The 21,583-nt window shown below is 34.4% G+C and overlaps 2 protein-coding genes across 2 annotated transcripts in view; both read right to left on the reverse strand.

The window, feature by feature from the left end:
• LOC123537780 (ras-related protein Rab-5C-like) overlaps positions 1-21,583 on the reverse strand; it is a 329,876-nt gene that overhangs the window by 44,279 nt on the left and 264,014 nt on the right. The window lies entirely within an intron of this gene.
• LOC123538675 (uncharacterized) lies at positions 653-4,473 on the reverse strand. Its single transcript, XM_045322961.2, has 4 exons — positions 4,350-4,473; positions 3,792-3,909; positions 2,387-2,471; positions 653-2,172 (listed from the first exon to the last, which is right to left on the reverse strand). The coding sequence occupies exons 2-4, from the start codon at positions 3,900-3,902 to the stop codon at positions 653-655; spliced, it is 1,716 nt and encodes a 571-aa protein (XP_045178896.2). The 5' UTR covers positions 3,903-3,909; positions 4,350-4,473.

A 21,583-nucleotide genomic window follows, 5' to 3' on the forward strand; every position in this document is an offset into this window, starting at 1 on the left:
GGTTAACTATAAGGTGACAATATTGAGGTATCTTCCAAACAGTATAACGATGAAAGGGTTTTAAAATATGACTTTCTGACCCTAGGTTGCTCACGTCTTAGGTTGTTGCTTTTTACAGTGCTTTCCTCCTGGACTTTCTTTACGTCTTAGATTTGCCGCTTCTTAGACTTGTCCCCTTTTTTAAATTCTCCTCTCATGGATTTTCGCAACCTGGGCTTGCGCACTGGAAGACTTACTCCTCCAATTGGCTTGCTCCTGTTAGGGCTTGCTGCCAACCGGACTTTTCGCATTGGAAGACTTACTCTTCCCCAAAAGGCTTTCTCCCTTTTTCTGGACTTGTGCGCAAACCCCGGACTTTTGCACTTGGGAAAAACTTACTCTTCGAAATTGGGTTTTCCTTTTATGGATTGGCGCAACCGGGTTTTTGGGACTTGGGGAAACTATCTTCCGAATTGGGCTTAAATTTTACTGACTTTCTGCGCAACCCGGACTTGAGCACTTTGGGAAAACTTTCTCTTCCGAATGGGCTTGCTGCGCAACCGGGGGCTTTCTGCGCTTTGGAGACGGATCCCTAATGAAAATCTTAAGTTTCGTTTGTGACAAATACTGGAGGTTCTTTTAAACCTTATTTTTTTCTCTCTTTTTTTTTTTTCTATTCTTTCAAGTATAAAAACAAAACGCGCGAACCCGGGAAAGAGAGAGCATTGTGCGTCCCAACAAAAAATGTATACGAGTAAACAAAACATCCTCTTATAGGTTTAACGCGACGTGATCTTATCCAAAACCCGCAGCTATAATGGTAACGCACACTCTCACTTGTATTATTCTCAAACTCATGTTCTTCCACATGATATTTCTTAGACAGGGAAGGACCAGATAGTCTTGTAAGGCAGAAACATCGCTTATCGTTATAGATAAGGAATCCACCATCGGTCTGGACCATTTTGTCATGCATTGTTCTTTTTTCTGATGATAATTCCAATTTTTCGAGTTTGTAATCTAAAAGGTCGAAGAGAAACACATAACTTTTTAAAAAGTGTGGTAGTAAAACGATAGAAGAAAGTCCGTTTGAACATGTTTTTTCTATAGTTTCATTCAAAAACGAAAATATTGGTGTCAGTTCTATCAATCCGTCTAATAAATGCCCAATGTATAAAACTGAAGTATTATATGTATCATCTGTAGATGGAATGTCTTTCCAATAATGTGTGCGATGCCATCTAGATCTCCTCTGAATGATGCTGCGAGTTACCGAAACATTGCTGCTGCGAGTTACCGAAACATTTTTACACATGTTAGCAACCACTTTGTCCTCCATTAATGTTACACATATTTCTGTAGTTCCTGTATTCGTTGTGTTTTCCCCTTTCAAAGCAACTTCGTAAACGTTCATTTGTTCGCTTTCAAAGTTCAAAGTTGTTAGTAGTACTTTAGACGACACGGGATTGTGTGTACTTCTTGTGAAATATATTTCAGTACGATTTCTACATATTACAGGAAAGTCTTTGAAAAGGTGATTACTGTCATATATATTTGACTTTAACCTGTACCACTCATTTTGCTGTAAGTCTAGGCAAAATGAGCCTTTTTTGCTCGGCGTGATCATAGCAACCCGGTAAAACCCGGCCAAACGTACCACATTGCTTGAAATTAATATCTCACAGAATATAGGATTCAGTCTGGCCGTTTCCCAAGTAGACTGTGTTACTTCCTGCACATTAATTGATTCAAACAGAATTGCTATATTTTCTCTTGTCACTGAAGGGTGCTTACATATCCACTGCAGTAGAAATCTGAACTTTTCATCCATAGTAACATACGAAAGCCGTTCATCCGAGAAAAAGCGCTCCATCAAATCTTCTGTAAGTCGAGTTGCAGTGTCATGCTGAAGCACCGCCGATAAGTGGCTTTCGATGAAATCGGTGCACTCTTTCACTTCAAAATTGTACTTATTTGATAACTGAAGCACACCTACACAAGTGTCTATGTTTATTTTCATAGCACGAAACCAGACGATGCATTCGTATTTAAGACCTTTTATCATAAAAAATTCAGCCAGCTCCAGAAGACCTCCCACATTGTCAACGTTAATAGTAGGTGTTCTGCCGTAAAGAAACAAAAGTGCCGTCTCAATTTCTTTTGCTGTGACGTCAATTCGTATCTCCACTACGCCTTTAAAGTAAATTGTGTGTTCAAAATTAAAATCTGTTATATCATTGCTCACCAAAAGTGCTTGTTAAAGAAAATATAGCATGAAATGCAATTACATCTAGAACGTAACTATGATACAAAGAAAACTGTTTATAATATATAATTTTGTTGTATTGCGTTTCCATAAAAGACCATTTCAAAAGATGAAAAACAGATATGCTCTATATTTTCATACCTGTCTTTTTCTCTAAAAAAATTCCCATTATAGCACGTTTAAAGAATGGACTAGCAGCAAGTATGCATCGGTGAAACTTCTTCTCCTGAAAATCAATATATTGAAAAGATGTATTTGTTTGTTTTATGTATACATGTTCACTACCTTCTTGTAACCTTTGATGGTTTTGTTCAGAATGAACATTGAATTAAATGGGATTGTCAACAGTGCATGTATCATAGAGTTTATTTTTTACAATTACAAATTATAAGAATTCTAGAGTAAAAGTCCTTAGTATCCTTTTGCTTTATCGTAATACACAAGAAAATTGATTTTTTTATATAGAAACCAGAAGATAATCCCGAATTTACACATTCTGTTGAGTATTTCAGTTTATGGATGGTAGCCAGCTTATAGATTAAAAAAACAATCTGCAAGTTGCATTCAATCTTCATTGTTTAATAAGAGACTAGTCTCCTAAAGTGCGTGCGTGCGTGCGTGCGTGCGCGCGTGAGTGTGTGTAACAACGATTCAGCAATATATCTTTCTTACTAAGTTTTTGCTTTTTTCGTCCTTTTATAGAAAAAGAAACGTTCATTATAACATAAATATAAATCATCACAATAAAAAAAAAAAAACGTTTCCAATTATACAAAAAATAAACGATAAATGTATGTTTATGATTAACAATGAAATATGTAAGATCCATAGAAGAACAAAAGGCAATCCAGCAAAGTTACACAGAATATCTAACTGCAGGTAATACCGTAATTCATCGTCCATTGTGCGCCTGGCATATTTTCTCAATATCTTTGTTATTGCAAAGATATTTTATATTTAAAAAATCTTGGATAACCTTCCATATTGACCATCCTGTTTATACGACAACAGATGTTCTGACTGGCTAATGTCAACAAGTTTGTCAAGACTCTTCAATTACGTACACGTGTAGGCTTAAGTGTGATCATACTACATGAATGCGAAATGTGATTTTTTTTATATTAGATAAACAAACGAATGTGTACCACTGTGTGATTTTACGCGTAACGTCGCCTAACTGCTGTATTACTGGTCAGTGGTTCTACCTGTGTGCACCACCATACCTAACATATTGCGCGGAATCACCTGGGATTTTCCTCCACCACCAAAATCTGGAAAGTCGCCATATGACATAAAATTGTTGGTTTGAATTAACCACCTTCCTACCACAAAAAAAAAAGATGTCCTGGCTAAACATAAGTTTAAAGCGTCATTGCGTATTTCAATATAGCCTGCTGGTACACAGTAACAGTAAAGTAAAACAAAGGTGTTTTGAATAGTGAAAAGAGGTTTATTGAACTCAACATCAAAAGGCTGATTGAATATGTGCAAATAGGATGCGCAGTGAAAACTAATGACATGATTTTTGCTTTGATAGGACACTTACCCAATGCCCCTTTTTCACTGTAATAGCACACAACTCTGACTGTTCCTGTACTTGTTGAGCAAGGAATTGTAAGATTGCCTTCGGCTGATTGGTGCATGCTTCCGCCTCCATTGTATAACTTAAAACATAATTATGCAGAAATTAATATTAGCATATAAAGGAAACAACAGACTACTTCCGGATTACCTTGTAGACATTTTCCCACCAACAGTTCATAATTCTAACAATTATGAACTTAGAAATAACACTAACTTTGTTACATTGCCTAGACGTCTCGAAATTTACTCAAAATCAGTTATACCCGATTCAGTAAAACAATGGAATAACATTGACCTTCCAACACGCAATGCTAATACGCTTACGTCTTTTAAGAACGAATTGAAGAGTAAATTTAAATCTCCAATTGTTCCGTCTTTTTATCTAATAGGAGAACGATTCTATAATGTAGTTCAAACTCGTATTAGAAACCGATGCAGCAACTTAAACAATGATTTATTTTATAACCATTTACGATTAAAATGTTAAAATATTAATGAAAACGTAAAATAAATCTCTTACCTTTCCTTAACAGTTATTTCGTTAACTTAAATCTTTTAATCTTCACAATTCTACCGCGTGATTTAATAAATAAACGATAAGTAGAAATGAGGTCGTGTGCATTTTTGAAAATTCATAAAAGAAGTACCGACTGACAGTGTAAATCGATATCAGTATGATTGTTATTGACTTAAAGGTTGGTTAAAAATAATCGATCGCACCCTCGTTCGTTTTGTATTGTCGTGATGTCTTACATTAATGAAATTCCCAAATATTAAGAAAATTATGTTTCTAATAATATTACATATCAAATTTCTTCTTACTTTACAGACGTCATCTATCCAATTTTTAATATCACAATATATACAAGAGAAAATAATATCTAGAATTCACAACACGAATTTCGTTATGAGGTCAGGAAATCATGACAAAACAACAAATGATACTTGTTAGATTGTTATAAAACATGCCATAACATCATCGTGATAATTTAATATTCATAACGCGTTTCTGTCAGTATCGTTTGGTGGGAAGAGGCGGTGAGGTGGGGGTTGGGGGCGTTTGGGGAGGAGAAAAGAAAACTGTTTTTGAACGAAATCCACAGACAACTTTCCCACAACACTTTGATTGTTTTTTTCAACTGCAGAGAAAGGATTTAGGTGAATTCGACAGGAAGAATGGTTGATTTGAACTGATGAAGTAACTTCATATAAACTTGCTTCAGCAGAGCACCACGTCTATATTGTAAGAGCAGCAATAATGTAACATTTTAAGGTCAAATCTAACATAAACATCAATTATTAAAATACATGAAAGTAATCGGTCAAATGAGGGTTTTACTTGTGAAATACTTAGGTGCTTTTATTCGTGTCTGCATTAATGCCCAGCGTTTTCCGGTGGGTCTTTCTCCACCATAAGAACTTGAAAATCGCCATACTCCCATGTATACAAAAATAGTTAATTTCCCACATAATAAATAATGAAATATTTTAAGTACTTAACAGTCGATCAATATATACTTCATACATTGATATCTAAAAAAAGTAAAACTTTATGATCGAATTGCAAGACATTGCGTGACTTGTTTTATAATGAATAATGTACTTCTCAATGCAATTTCTTTACGTTTAAGCAAAATTATCATCCATATTAGTTATACATATCATGTCAATCATACCGTTGACTAAAAGTTTCTCACATATACCCCAGTCACACATACAGCGCGGATAGCTACGTCTAGCCACGGATAGAAATGTAGTAATGCGTATCGATCCGTACCCGAGCCGTTAGGATTGGTAGGGATTGATACGGCTTACTACTTTAATACCCCAGTCACACATACGGCGCGGATAGCTACGTCTAGCCACGGATAGAAACGTAGTAATCCGTATCGATCCGTATCGAACCGTACCTGAGCCGTATCTTAAAGTAGTAACCCGTATCAATCCGTATCAGTCCGTACAACTCAGGTACGGATCGGTACGAATTACTACGTTTCTATCCGTAGCTAAACGTAGCTATCCGTGCCGTATGTGTGACTGTGGTATTAGGTACGGCTCGATACGGGTTACTACGTTTCTATCCGTGGTAAGACATAGCTATCCGCGCCGTGTGTGTGACTGGGGTATTAGGAATTGCGGAGGAAAACCCCAATGGGATTTTGATTTAATTTCTGAAATTCATCTTTAATGTGTGTTGTTTCTATATTACTCTTTAAAATAATCGGGAAGTTTCCTCTTACATTGGGTACTGGCGATCTTCTTCTGTTTTAAAAATGGGATACTTATCCTATATTTAATGCAAGATTTATTCTAACTTTATCCTATAGAATCCACTTTTGGTAGTTACATTTTTAATCTCAATTGAATTTCGTAAATAGTAATAATGATGATGATATTGATGAAAAAATTATGGATTCAGGGTCTATTTAAATCCCCGCCCCGGTGTCACTTAGTTTTTTATATGAGTTATATAGGATAAAAATATTATCTGATCATATTTCCTACACTAATTATTTATAATTACATGAAGACCCCATGGGGTCACTTGACTGTGATATTGACCTACTGACCTACTTTCTTGTTTTTTATGATAGAGTCTTGAAATTTGAATGACATGTACAGTTTTGCACACCGACCTTAAGCTGACTTTCAGTTACCGTGAATGTGACCTACTGATCTGCTTTCTTAATATTTCAGCATCAGTTTGAAAGTTGAAACTTGTATAATTACTCAGGTGAGCGATCCAGAATCATCAATACCCTCTTGTTCATGGTACATAGTGAGTAAAATCAAAAAGTTATTGTCTGTTAAAAAATTAAATATGTTATTTACATGTTAGACACTTCAAATAATTCAAAATTATGTCCTATATAAGATCAGCGTGTATTTGCCATGTTATTTCCAAATAAGTACAAGAAAACATACGTTTTATTTCATTATAATAATTATAAACTTTAAACTTAAGAAATAAGTTTATTTACGACTGTGAGAAGTTTCATGAAAATCTACCATTGTAGAAAAAAACTCTCTGCAAATTTAACAGTGATTTTCACGTAGATGCTTTTTTATGAAAACTTTAGTGCTGTACATATTATTTAATACAATTTACATATATCCATTGAAGACATTGAACATATGCTCCCAGACCCAACAGATGAAATGCTCCTAAATCCATGGAACAAAAAGTAAATCAACATGCAATGTATACAAAGTATGTAAACTGCTATCAATGTCAGAAAGTGTATGTTATCTTCAACAGAATTCTTTTATTTCAGTCTGTATAATGAAATAATTAACTGAACATTTCCTAATATTTATTTGATGAACATGTTCTGAAACTTTTGGCATAGTTGATAATCATACATCATACGATAGATGCATTAGTTGTACTGAGTACCCTGTCAGGTGACATTTAAAATGAACATGTTCTGAAACTTTTGGCATAATTGATAGTCATTTATAATATAATATATGCATTAAGTTGTACTGAGTAACCTGTCAAGTATGATTTAAAATGAACATGTTCTGAAACTTTTGGCATAGTTGATAATCATTTATAATATAATATATGCATTAAGTTGTACTGAGTAACCTGTCAAGTGACATTTAAAATGAATATGTTCTGAAACTTTTAGCATAATTGGTAATCATTCATAATATAAAATATGCATAAAATTGTACTGAGTAACCTGTCAAGTGACATTTAAAATGAATATGTTCTGAAACTTTTGGCATATCATAATTGATAATCATTCATAATATAACATATGCATTAAGTTGTACTGAGTAACCTGTCAAGTGACATTTAAAATGAATATGTTCTGAAACTTTTGGCATAGCATTGTTGATAATCATACATAATATAATGTATGCATTAAGTTGTACAGCGTTACATGTCAGATGACATTTAAAATCATTAGGTAATGAAACTTTGGTTGCATTCACTGAGATTACACATTTACAACCAGGTTTAATTCCTGGCTTTTATATAAAACATACTCATTTATACAAACTACTCAATAAAGAAAATTCAGAATGTAAAATCCTTTTATATTTAAAAGAAACACACACACACACACACACACACACACACATACATACACACCCACACACGTGGCTCCACCCCTTAAAGACTGTGTCAAAAAGTGCTCACTCACGCGTTCTTTTTTCCTTTTTAATATTCTATGACAATGGAAGTTTCTTTTTCTCTTTATTAAAAATATTCTATAACCCGCTTTTTGAATACATTATTTTCATAGCCAAATAATTAACATAAATTCAGCAATATGATACCTCTTACCTTATAACATGAATGGTAATCCAAACTTTCGATTTGTCAATTGTTTACTATTAGGTCAAGTCAGACACACTTACTCTATAATGTTTCATGGCTCTGTGTATTGCGGCTCACTTGGCCAACACTAGCATGTGTTTTTCGTGCATCTACTTATACTGAAACAGGTGCGTAGTCGCAGAAAACACTAAACATAAATCAATGTGAAATAAATACAGTTCGTTTTTCAGCACAGACATCGCAACACACTTATTTTAAGTGATGCAGCAAAATTATAACTTTGTTTTTCATTATAATGCAGATATTTAGATGTATGTAACATTTTGTTCTGCTTAAGTGTTGCAGAAAAATTATGACTATGTTTTCATTATAATGCAGACATTTAAATGTACATGTACATATTGTTTTCTGCTCAAGTGTATAGAAACTTGTATATAACTACTGCAGATCTTAAGATGTATATACTATTGTGTCCTGTTATTGTTGTTTGTTTTTTTTCTTTGTCTGCAGAAAATGATAATTTGTGTGTTTTTCATTATAATGTAGACATTAAGATGTTTATAATGTTGGTTTCGTTCCCTGCATATGTGTGTAGAATTTTGTATATTTTTACTGCAGATATTAAAATGTATATAATGTTATATTTTTTCCTGTATACTAATATAGAAAGGTGTATGCTATTACTGTTCCGCTGCCGAAAAATGCAACTTATGATTGCCTAAACCGAAGTTAATTATGTTGGTATTATAAAGTACTATTTCAAACTCTTAATTTATCACATTTTCAACATCTGCCGAACCGGGGAAATTCACGTTTTCGCTGATGTTAGGTTTTTATTATTTATGTTTCATTTTTCTTCTGCTTTCATGTTTTCTGCCCAGCTGCTGTCCCGTACCGAAGTTAAGCACCCAAACAACAACCTTTGTTTATATTGATCAAGCTCAATTGCCGACCGCCATGAATACGCAATCTTGTCTAATGTTATACCCAAATAGGTAATGATCTAATATCTTGGAGGGCGGCAATTGGACTTTATTATAATGTCAAGCAATGCTTACCGGTCTTTTTCTTTCATAAGTTACCCGCTTATTAAGGCACTCAAAATTCTAATGTCTCTCAAAAACAATATTTTTTATATATTACGAATAATATTTTTATTCATCATGACTAGTATTATGAATCTTCAATTTGCATTAGTTATCACGTTAATGACGTTCAATTCCTTCAGTTTTAACCACTATCCAACAACTGGTATAGCGAGTGTTAACATGTCTCTTATTTATAACATTCAGTTTCACTTTATCTTATTAAAATTGCTCCTACTAGCTGGCGACGTAGACAAAAAATCCTGGTCCGACCGAAAGTTTGTCCATATTTCATCAAAATATCCGTAGTGTTCGTAACAAGCTAGAGTATATCAAAAATAATTTTACTGATTTCGACATTATTTGCTTTACTGAAACTCACCTTACTAACGTAGTTGATAATAGTTACTTAGCGCTACAAGAGTACAGTAATTGTTTTCGTAAAGATAATACAGCTCATTCCGGTGGATTTCTTGTATATGTATCATTAACTTTATATTCTAAACGTGTAGCAATACTTGAAGACTACCTCCCAGAGTCATTGTGGATCGAAGTAAGAGATACATCAAAAACATATCTTATATGTACGGTATACAGGCCTCCGCACTGTACAAATGAATTCTGGGACAGATTTAATATATGCCTAGAAAGGGCAGCCGAAATTGCATCTCAACTCATCGTTATTGGTGATGTAAACGAAGACCAGCTTAATCCATCAGCCAGAAAATTCAAAGTACTGTTGTATCTTAATAGTATGAATAATGTCATAAACGAACCTACTCGCGTAACCGAAAATTCCCAAACACTTATTGACCCAATAGCAATATCCGAAGGGATTACAGTTTTTGATTCTGGGATTTTCAAAACCCCGGCTGAAATAAGTGACCACTTTGGCACATTTATTTACATAGACTTTGATTTCAATTCTGCAATTCCTTTTAAGCGAAAAGTTTGGAACTACAAATACGCAAATTTCGAACAGCTTAATAATCTTATTCGAACGTACGACTGGTCCATACTTTATAATGATACGGTTTGTAATGCCAGCGAAACATTTACACGTATTTTTCTTGATCTTGCCCAAAGGTGTATTCCAACAAGTTTAGTGACCATTCGTCCAAATAACAGGCCGTGGTATAACTCAGAAATCAGACACAAGTCCCGTCAACGCGATAGACAAAAACGCATTGCTCTAAATTAAAAAAAAATCGTCCGACTGGAACCTCTACAAACAATTAAGAAACAAAGTAAATAATATGAAAAAAGTATGCCAAAGAAATCTTTTATAATAACTTAGAATTTAACCTAAGTGACATGAATGCTTCAAATCCTCGAAAATACTGGCATATAGTTAAAACTTTAATTAAGGAGAACACTGTAGCGTCAGAAAAAATACCTCCATTAAAGAATCAAGATAATACCTACGCTATATCTGATTCTGATAAAGCTAATAATTTGAATGATTTCTTTGTCTCAGTTTCTACAGTAGATGATTCAAATACAAATTTACCTAATTTTACAGTGAAGACAAACGAAACTATAGATACTTTTGATGTAAATGAATAAGAAATAACAGACATTCTTCTTAATCTAGACATCAAAAAGGCCAACGGTCCTGATGGTATAAGTCATCATATGCTCAAAAGAACAGCAAAAACCATTTGTATGCCACTATCTATTATTTTTAACAGATCACTTCATGAGAATATTTATCCAAACTCTTGGAAAACCGCTAATGTTATGCCTCTTTTTAAAAAGGGGGACCGCGATTTGCCATCAAACTACAGACCTATTTCATTAATTAGTTGTGTTGGAAAGGTCATGGAAAGAATAGTCTTTAAACACGTCTACAATCATTTATACTTTAATGAGTTAATATATAAAAATCAAGCCGGTTTTTTACCTGGACATAGTACAGTTTATCAGTTAATAGATATCTACAATCAAATATGTAAAGCATTCGACGAAAAACAGTCTACTTGTATTGTCGTTTGTGACATCTCGAAGGCGTTTGATAAAGTTTGGCACAAAGGTGTTCTTTTTAAAATTAAACAAAATGGCATTACTGGTTCTTTGTTGGCTTGGTTTTCAGATTATCTTAAAGACAGAAATCAAAAAGTATTTGTTAATACGTCTTATTCTAGTATTAGATACCTAAATGCTAGAGTACCTCAATGGTCAGTGCTTGGACCTTTACTTTTTCTTATTTACGTTAATGATATAGCCGACAACTTATTAAGTGTATCAAGGTTATTTGCAGATGATAGTTCTCTCGCCGTCTCAAACTGTAATGTAAACATAATTGAAAGTATCCTTAACAATGATTTAAAAACAATAAACGATTGGGCGAAACAGTGGTTGGTTCAGTTTAATCCCAACAAAACGGAAGTTCTTTTTATCACTGATAAATAATAACCCTCCTAAGTTAGTATTTAATAACGTACCATTAGATATTGTTGAAAACCACAAGTATCTTGGCGTAACCTTTAGTCAAGACAGAACGTGGCATACACACATATCAGATATTGTTAAATCTGCATCTGAAGTATTAGGATCAATGAGAGCATTAAAATTTAAAGTAACTAGAAAAACTCTTCAGCAAATGTACATTTCTTATATGAGACCAATACTTGAATATGAATCAGTTGTTTGGGATAGCTGTACACATTATGAACAAGAAAACACTTGAAAAACTACAATATGAGTCGGCCAGAATAGTGACAGGTTTAACTCGCTCAGTTTCAATACACAATTTATTAAAAGAAATAGGCTGGGTCTCTTTATCCGATCGGCGTAAAATACAGAAACTGATTTTAATGTATAAAGGAAGGCACGGAACACTACCAATCTACTTAAATGACCTTATCCCACCATTAGTTAACGAAACAGCGCCATATAATTTTCGCAATAATGACAACTTTGTGACTGTAGCAAGTCGAACAGAAATATTTTCAAAATCTGTAACAGCATCATCAGTTAAGTTATGGAATGAACTAGAACCTTCAGTTAGAGAATCATCCTCTTTAAACATTTTTAAAGCAAAATTGAAAGAATTATTTAAGCCTCACACCGTACCAAAGTATTATCTTATTGGAGAAAGAGAATATGCAGTTTATCATGCTCGCTTAAGAAATAAATGTAGCATTCTTAACTACGATCTTTACAACAATCACTTACGAAATGACCCTTTTTGCGAATGTGGATGCGGAGAAGAAAATGCAGAACATTATTTTTTTATATGTAAAAGATACTCTGAGGAAAGACTTCGTTTATTTCAATCATTACAAAACAATTCCATCCTTTAAACACAAATATATTACTCTTTGGAAAAGTAGAACTAACTGAAGAAGAAAATTGTATTTTTTTTTTAGCGGTACAAACTTTTTTTCAACAATCAAATCGGTTTAAGTAAGTACAATAAATTTAATAACGTGAAAATTTATATACATTTTGCTATGAATGAAACTGTCTATTTATGTTTTTCTTTGCTTGAACAAAATATGGATTTGTATCAAGCATGGTTTTTTGGGGGGTACGGTCGGGATGCAGAGGCAGCTTCATGAATCAAAATAATAGCTCCATTACAGAAATGTATTCTTTGATGTTTTCTTCTCTCTCTCTCTCTCTCTCTCTCTCTCTCTCTTGTTTATTGTAATCTTTCTGTTGTTTTTTTCTCTCTCAAGTAACTTGCTCACATTTAGTCTGTTGAATAGAATATTATAAGATTTTTTCTATGGGAAGGGCTGTATGCTGATGTTGAAATAACTCGTAGCCCAACCCTTTTGTTTTTTGTTGTGTGTTAAAAATGTATGTAATATTGTGTGTAATATTGAAACAGAGAGCAATAAAATATGATTAAACTATTATTTAAATCAATTGAAGACAACAACGCAAACCCATAATCAAACTTTAATACCTTATGCAGCAAGTATAGAGGAACAGAAGAAGTTACGTAATTTGACAGAGAAAAGGGACTGTGGGTTATGCAACAGCCGTGAATGATAAGCCAGCGTGTTTGTTAGATTTAATTAAATAAGTAGTGTTTTGTTTAACAGATATTTTTGTATTGAAATGTGTTAGCCATTTTGGAAGAATGTTAAGAAAATGTCGTATATATTGTTCCCTTAAATCCCGCTTTTTCAAAACATCTTTTATTTCCGCAAATGACAGACTTCCGTTTTTGTCTTTTTCAGCCTCGGAAAACTTTTCTTCAAATGCTATAAGCTGTTGTTTTTTTTTCTTGTTATTGTTGTTGTTTTCAACCAGAAACTTAATTCACCTTCTGCACTCATTTTTGACAATGAAATATGAACAATTCTGGACACTTTGCCAAAATGAAGAGAACGTAAGCAACAAAGGTCTGGGCGAACACTAAGTTGAATTTTCGTACTTCGCTGAAACATAGAATTTGTCTAGGAAAAGTAATTATCTACGTGAACCTGTAGGTATGTTTTAGCGATCATGAATAACTTGCTTTAAAGTGTATCTTCAAGCGTTTGAATTAAATACCAAATTTTGTTTTGCCTTAAAGACCAAATACAGTGATGTCTTGTCTATACGCATGCCAAGCAGTTATAATAATTTACAAAAAATATATACATGTATATGTACTTTTGTTCTGTCATTTGTTTGTTTGCATGCGTTTATAAGCCACGAAGACGGGTCACAAAAGCCCATCAGTTTACTTTGATTATATGATTATTATAACCATCATCCATCATTATTATTGTTATTATCGTTATAATCAGTTTTCATTGTTATAACTTCATACGTATTTTAATAATTAAATTTTGGTGTGAAAAGTGTGACTTAAAAGAATGAGTTCACTTTTTTAAGATAGTTTCGAAACAAAATCTCATGTTCTTTTGTTCGTAATATAATATGACGAAACTTTTATTCTAAAGAAAAATTATTTTAGCCCAAATTCAAAGTCCCTTTAAAGCTAAAGAAACGATTCGTCTGATTGGTTAAAATAAAAAGGGATGGATTGGTGGGAATAAAAGGAGGCCTTTACTTTTTAAGGGAGATTAATTGTATTTGGAGTTCTATAAAACTTGCGAGTTATTCCGCTTCGATAATTACAACACTTACAGCAAATGAAGATTTATCCGATATTTTAGTGACTAGCTTTATTACGTTTTACAAAAAAAAAACATACATCATGCTACCTTAATTATTTAAAGGTCATGTTTTATATTGCACCACTCAGTGACAACGTGACGGCAAAGATGTATTACGATCAGTTGAAAATTTATAGTTCAATTCACATAAGTATTGTACATATTTTATATTTTGATAGAAATCTCGAATTCCCCCAAGACTATTGCATCCGACGATACGGTGGTACAGCCGTAGCAACAAACCTCTTCCGGGACCGACAGACCCTTCGCCACCAAGGGCTATAGGTGAGATCCATCCCATGCGAAAGCAGCGATGTGAAATCATCCGTGGACGACCTAGCTCTCGGTCGGGGTGTTGTATTTAGTACAGCAGCCACCACACTGCGATCTGTTGAGACTAAGCCTCTCGGCTAGCCGATTTTTTTTCTACGTTCAATACGGGCAATACTCTCCGGTCATAATAGCGATACTCCCTAGCTCTCCCTCTATGCATGTAGACAGAAACAATGACGGCCGCCTCGGGGCAGGAGGGCTGGTATTTCTTTTCGCTCGAGTTTTTCTGGACGGTAACCACGTTTGAAAAATTGCGTTTTCCATACTTGATCTTTTTCCGCTCTCTCCCTGTCTGTGTGTGCGTGTGCGTGTGCATTTGCGTGTGTGTGTGCGTGTGCGCGTTCGTGAGTGCGTGTATGTGTGTGTGTCTGCGCGCGTACGTGCGTGTGTGTGTGTGTATTTTAGTCATGTGCATGACTGCGTGCCTTGAGTTACGATTTGGGGAGACTGCGTTTTTGAACGTGGTATTCCCTGTTAGATATTTATTCTTGCTTTTTTACACTAATGATACATGAATGAAATAAATATAATCCTGCAAAGTGTTATTGAAAACAACTGTACCGCTTCGAAGATATTTAGTTTTTCCACCACGTGTAGTCGCATACACTAAGCGAAATACATTTAGCTATGAAAAGCGAACAAAAACCTGAAATTAGAGTGTTCATTAAAGTACGTTGTTCTTTAATAATACCAGCAAGGCAGATACTCAGTGACCTCTATACTTCATATGGGAAGTGTGCAGTGCCAGAGAAAAAAACATACAGGCGGGTACGTAAATTTAGAAATAGTCAGGCAGTCCTTAAAGAAAGGGATCGTCCTGGCAGGTCAGTAACAGCAGTGACGTCAATGAACATTGCTCCTGTAAGACGTTTGATGAAAACGCCAAGTATACGTTGTCAACGGAAAGACTCATGAGAGTCTCACCAAACACTTGGGCTTAAGAAAACTTTGTGCCCGATTGGTACCTCACATGTTAACCGAGACGCAAAAGGCTAATATGGTCAAATATGCTGATGAAACACCCGAAGAATTTCTCAAATTTAGATGATCGCACAATGTCACAGTTCTTCACTGGACATAGACCAATAACTGCAAAAGGAACTTTATTTTTTCTTTAACTCAATTGGTACTCTTGTATTTTTTTACATCGTCACGACAGTGAGTAATTAGAACGTTTTAAAAAGCAAAAGCACCGACAGCTGTTAAAAAAAAAATTGTTGTCTCCATGCTGCTCACAAAAGTTCAATCGTTCAAAAGTTTCTGAAGAATGAAAAACTTGTAAAAGCAATCATTCTGCTTATTCACCAGATCTAAATCCATTTTTCAAAGTCTAAAAAGATGCAGGCTGGAGGCAAATATCTATTGAATAAAAAATTTGGGATTGCAGTTTTTCAGTAAGTTTTTTAGACCGTACCTTTGGGAAACCAATCTGCAGCGTTCACCTCTTGGAATTCTTGACTGAAGTCAATGGCGAATATATTGAATTGATAAACTAAATTACAGACTTTGTACCATATTCAAGTACAATCGTTATTATTTTCAGAATGGTCCTTACATAATTATTTTATATAGACTTTGTACGTACAGCTTTATCTTGTATTATAGTGCGTTTCATTCAACCTGGTGAGGCGGAGTTAATCTCTGACTTATACAAATAATGGTAATCTTAAAAAACGAGCAAAATAGGTAGAGCAATACAATTGTTTAATTCCGTTATTTTCGGTATAACCATCGCATTAATTCAACGCAACATTGGTTACATGTAGGCTACATACCCTGCACAATAATGTAATGGACCGTCGCAAAACCACGCCCCGCCAGGTGAAATATAGTGGACTATAGTTTATATAGATAAATATATTGATCACGATTTAAAGCAATAAAATGCGTCTTCAAATATGGAATTTCCCAATATGAAAATATTACTGGAAAAAATGGTAACATAGACAAACATAAAAAGTGTCTGTGTGATTTTGCCAACAAAAAGAAAAATGACAATTGTTTTGAAACGTATTCCCCTTCACACAGCCAGTTAATCCAATAGGTTAACAAAATGCCGCGAATTAAGAGGGTCGGGCTTAAAACCTCTGCGAGTTTTTGTATCCGTGATTGTTTGATAGATGATAATGAATCCGAGTCAATACACAACTCTATTTCTTACAGAGAACAAGTCAATACTGCTACAGAATCCAAGGCCGCCTTCACACTTCATATTTTGAATACCGCTAGTTTTCGGCTTGTTGATGATATATTTCTGTTTTATGCGGTGTTTTGCTTAATGCAACATTATAAATATATTAAGGAACATGTCATTTTGAATATTGTACGAATTAACGCTTTCTATGAAGACTAAATAAATCGTTGGCGATATGTGTTTAAAGTTTGATATTTAAAGAAATAAATATTTTAAGAAGATAACATAATGCAAGTATATTTAATACTGTAAATTAACAACTCTTATTTCTTGAACCCAGAAAATTTACCTAATTACCTTTAGATGTCTGTGCACATCAAGACAGCTTGTCGTGCGCGCTAGTTTGCGAAAGTAAGAAAGTGGAAAACTGCAGGTTGCCCATGTCATGTACGACAGCTCATATGCTTTGCACTGAGCATATATAGATTATTGTTCTACCTTTATAAGTACAAAATGATTTGAAGCTTATTAAATGAGGCAATGCAGCTGGCTTGCCGAAGGTAGGTGCCCGTTTGTGCCTGAAATAGTGCGGGGAAGGGGGAGGGGGTGCAACTACTATCAAAAGTTGGAAAAGCGCCGTATGACCTATTATTGTGTCGGTGTGACGTAAAACCCAACAAACAATCACGCCCCAATCCCGGAGAGCATCCTAGTTATATTTAAATGCTAAATCGAATTTATGTTTAAAGTACATTTAAAGTACATTGTATATGTGCTTAAAAAGATAAATGATACAAACTGCCACTTCCGTAAGACTGAAATTTATCATTTGAACGAGCTTTGTACATCTACGCTACGAATATGATATATACTGTAACGTATTAAAACTATGATGAAAAGTCATGAAATATGTTCTTCAGTTTTGAACCAAATATTAAATGAGATGGAGAATAACATATAAGTAGCATTTTATCGCCAACAAATTCAGTCGTGTACACGACCGATAACGATGTTTTACACATAACTTCAAAAATATCCCCTAGTACAACAGCCTAAATTATGATTGACCTAACATGGAGTAAGCGCCCGCCCGGCTGCATTAAATCACAGTCAAAGATTACTGAAAATCACGGGCTAGAGATGCACAGTTCGTAAATGAATCAAAAATTAATTCCGGTAAATCCGGCATTCAAGTAGCTCTAAGCTTTTTTCAAAACTGGGTAAAACATTTTGGGCAATGCGGAAATTGGGTTTTGCACACAACGCAAACCTACGACGCAAATATTTATAATGCATGTGAGATGCATAATGTAAAAAATCTTATAGGATCTGCACATAGTATGAAACTTTTTAGAAACTTATACCCTGATAGACAAGAGCTGTCGGATGACAGCGCGCTCGAGCTCGACCATTCGAAGAACTGATTGAAGAATGGTGTCAAAATATTACCACAGATATTCAGACAAAAGGAAAAAAAAGATTAGACAAACAATGTTCCTGTATTTGGGGATTTCGATAGTCTGCACTAAATGGCAATGTGTGAACCAATTTCAAAGCCCAAAAAAGGACCATAATTCAGCCAAAATAGTTTGTCAAGTTATTACTCTTGCCTACAGATTGGAATCATGATGATAAACAAGGGGTTATTTATTTATTTTATTACCTTTAGGTCACAGCAAAAAAACCCACACACAAACATAATATCACAGACTTTTCATTCATAAAACATACTTTCTAAAAAACAATCCCAATTTTTAAACATTAAATAGCACAGTATCACAATTTATACTTTTAATAAGATAATACCAGATGTCATTACTAAAAATTGCATGTTTTTTTAAAATGCTAGTGACCTATGGATAACCCATTAAGCTAAGAACTTATTTCCAATAGGGTCCATTTTACACATAAAATGATGTAGGACAAGATTACTGGGGTCAAGACTTAGGTGGAAAACGGAATTATTAAAAGTATGCTTAAAAATAATATCACAACACATGTATTCAAACAAGATCAATAGTAAACAAAATCACTGTTACATTCTGCTACTAATTTTTTTAGATGCTCTTTGCCCCTAGATTTGTACCTCTGAAAACTTTCAATGATTTATGTTACTGGGTAAGGAATTCCAATCCTTTATACCGCTGTAAAAAAAAAGTCTTTTTACTTATACTGTTGACACTAGTACAGTAAAATTACATTCACTAGATCTTGTATTATGTTTTATACTGTCGCAATTTCGTACAAAATTATCATTTAAATAAGGTGGACTTTTGTTGTGGAAATATTCTATACATGTGACTTAATCTTAGTTGTGTAACCTATTTCTAACATCAACATTTTCAACAACTCTCTAGGAGAGTAACCATGGTAACCTTTAATAAATCTAATAGCCTTGTTTTGCATATATGTAGCTTGTGCTTGTTTTTTAAACATTTGTTTGGGCCTCATACCAGGATGAAAAGAGAAAGTCAAAGGGGCACTGTATTAACGCCGAGAATAAAATCTTTCTTGTATAAAGTCTAAGCATCTACCCTGTCTATATAAAAAATTTCTTTTGTATGACTTTGGATACATATTCTGAACAATGGTTTCCCCTGACAAAGTGTTGTCATAAATAAACCTAGGTATTTTACTTGACTAGCCCTTTATTGTAATGACCATTACAGCTAATACCCGATGGAGTTTGTTTGCTAAGTTTACGTTTGGGACCAAAAAGAATATATTCATTTTTTCCCCAAAATTTAATGATAACTTTTATCTACCTGCCATCTGAACAACTTCCTAGCACTAGACCAAGTTTAGATGATATGATTTCAGGCCCCTTATGGCAAAAACAAAATCGTACTATCATGAGCAATTAAATCCGTTTACAATCGTATCAATGCTTGTTACCATGTCATTAACATAACATAAAAAAAGAAGAGGTCCTAGTATACACCTTGAGGAACTCCGCTGTCACAGCATTTGCATTAGTGTTCAAATTAAAAGCAATATGCCAATAGTTTTGACAAAACGTGACTTGTAGGGAAACAAACAAATTCCCGAGTCCAAAAAGGGCATAATCAACCAAAATAGATGACAGTTAAATGTACCTTTCCTACAATGGAGACTATTATAATGAACAGTGATAAAGGTTTCAAAGCCATAAGTCAAAACACTTTACACAAAATATTAACTGGTATGAAAAAACTTAACCAAGATTTCTAATCAAAAAGAGCCATTATTCAGCCAAAATCCTTGATGGAGTTATCTCTCTTGCCTATAACTGGTCAGGGTGATGGTAGACAATGTTGAAAGTTTCAAAGCTTTATCTAAAAAGACTTTGTAAAAAATATGAACTGTATGAAAAACTTCCCCCAAGATTTCTAAGTCAAAAAGGCCATTATCAGCCAAAATCCTTGATGAGTTATTTTTTCTTGCCTATAACTGGACATGGTGATGGTAAACAAGTGTTGAAAGTTTCAAAGCTTTTTCTCAAAAGACTTTGTTAAAATATATCTGGTACGAAAAAATTAACCATGATTTTTATGTCCAAAAAGGGCCCATAATTCCCGCCAAATCCTTGATGCAGTTTTTGTGCTCTTGCCTATAACTGGTCAAGGGATGGTAAGCAAGTGTTGAAAGTTTCAAAGCTTTATCCAAAAGACTTTGTCAAATGTGGACCGTACAAAAACTTTTTCCAAGGTGGTGACCCGACACCGACGCCAACGCCCGTGAGTAGGATAGCTCTACTTATTCTTCGAATAGTCGACTAAAAAAACAACATGCAAATGACAGTTTGATATCAATTGATGTGAAAACATATTTGACATTCAAGATAATGATATATAACTACTGTTCTATTGATGTAAAGGTAGTTGGAAACATTAAAAGCAAAAATACAATTGCTTTTAATTGACGAAATTAAGAATATATTTATCATAGAACTTTAAGCATTGATACAACTGATAAACGTGATGTAGTACAACACGTCTGGAAGCAAACAGCAAGAAGACCATTTTACAAGTTGCTTTCTAGGCCCGAATCCAGAAATAATTTTTTTAAGGGGACCCGCTTATCATCAGCAATGTGCACAGAGTGGGTATGTACGAGAGGGGTACCCAACTCCCCTCCTGAAGAAAATAAATAAAAATATGAAATGGGTGGCTTCTGGTGCATTTTTGGGTCCAGATTTGAGTGCAACTTTGACGAGTATAGTCGACTGGGGTAGGGTGGTCACGGCCCTCTGGACCTGGCCTTGGGCCGAGCTTGTCTTCAAGCATTGCCCTTTTACATAAAACGGGCTCTTGACTTTCTGCATATGCCTTTTTCGACATGTCTTAAAATGTTACTTTTTGATAGTAAATGACTTTTTCACTTGTCTATAAACTAAAGTGCTATTCGAGTGTTATTAGAAATTTTTAAATTACTCCCACACTGACGTAAACACGCATTGAACGTACACTACAACCTAGGTTAAATTCATCCGAACCTCATATATTACACACTCGTACACAGCGTGCTACTTACGTGGTATGTTAGGACATGCATTTATTTGTTTAAGATTAAATTATCTCGTCGCACAACTCTTATCTCGTGCGCTCGACATCTTACTCGTGCGCACGCAACTTATCTCGAGCACAAGACATCTTATCTCGACGCACGACGTCTTATCACGAACACCGACGTATTATCTCGAGCGTAAGCCATCTTACTCGTGTGCACGACATCTTGTCTCATCGCGCAGCATTTTAGAATTAGGAAATTGGCATGGCACATCGGGCCCTTCCCAATCCTAGTTTTTGT

Source organism: Mercenaria mercenaria, chromosome 18, assembly GCF_021730395.1.
Source record: "Mercenaria mercenaria strain notata chromosome 18, MADL_Memer_1, whole genome shotgun sequence".
Taxonomy (NCBI): Eukaryota; Metazoa; Mollusca; class Bivalvia; order Venerida; family Veneridae; genus Mercenaria; species Mercenaria mercenaria.

Excerpts from the sequence above, each read along its gene's own strand:
- LOC123538675 (XM_045322961.2), bottom strand. The coding sequence starts at position 3,902 with ATGGAGGCGGAAGCATGCACCAATCAGCCGAAGGCAATCTTACAATTC. Across the intron at positions 2,472-3,791 it reads CAGTGAAAAAGGGGCATTGG|GAGAAGAAGTTTCACCGATG; the intron begins GTAAGTGTCCTA and ends ATTGATTTTCAG. Across the intron at positions 2,173-2,386 it reads TTTTTTAGAGAAAAAGACAG|GCGTAGTGGAGATACGAATT; the intron begins GTATGAAAATAT and ends TTTACTTTAAAG.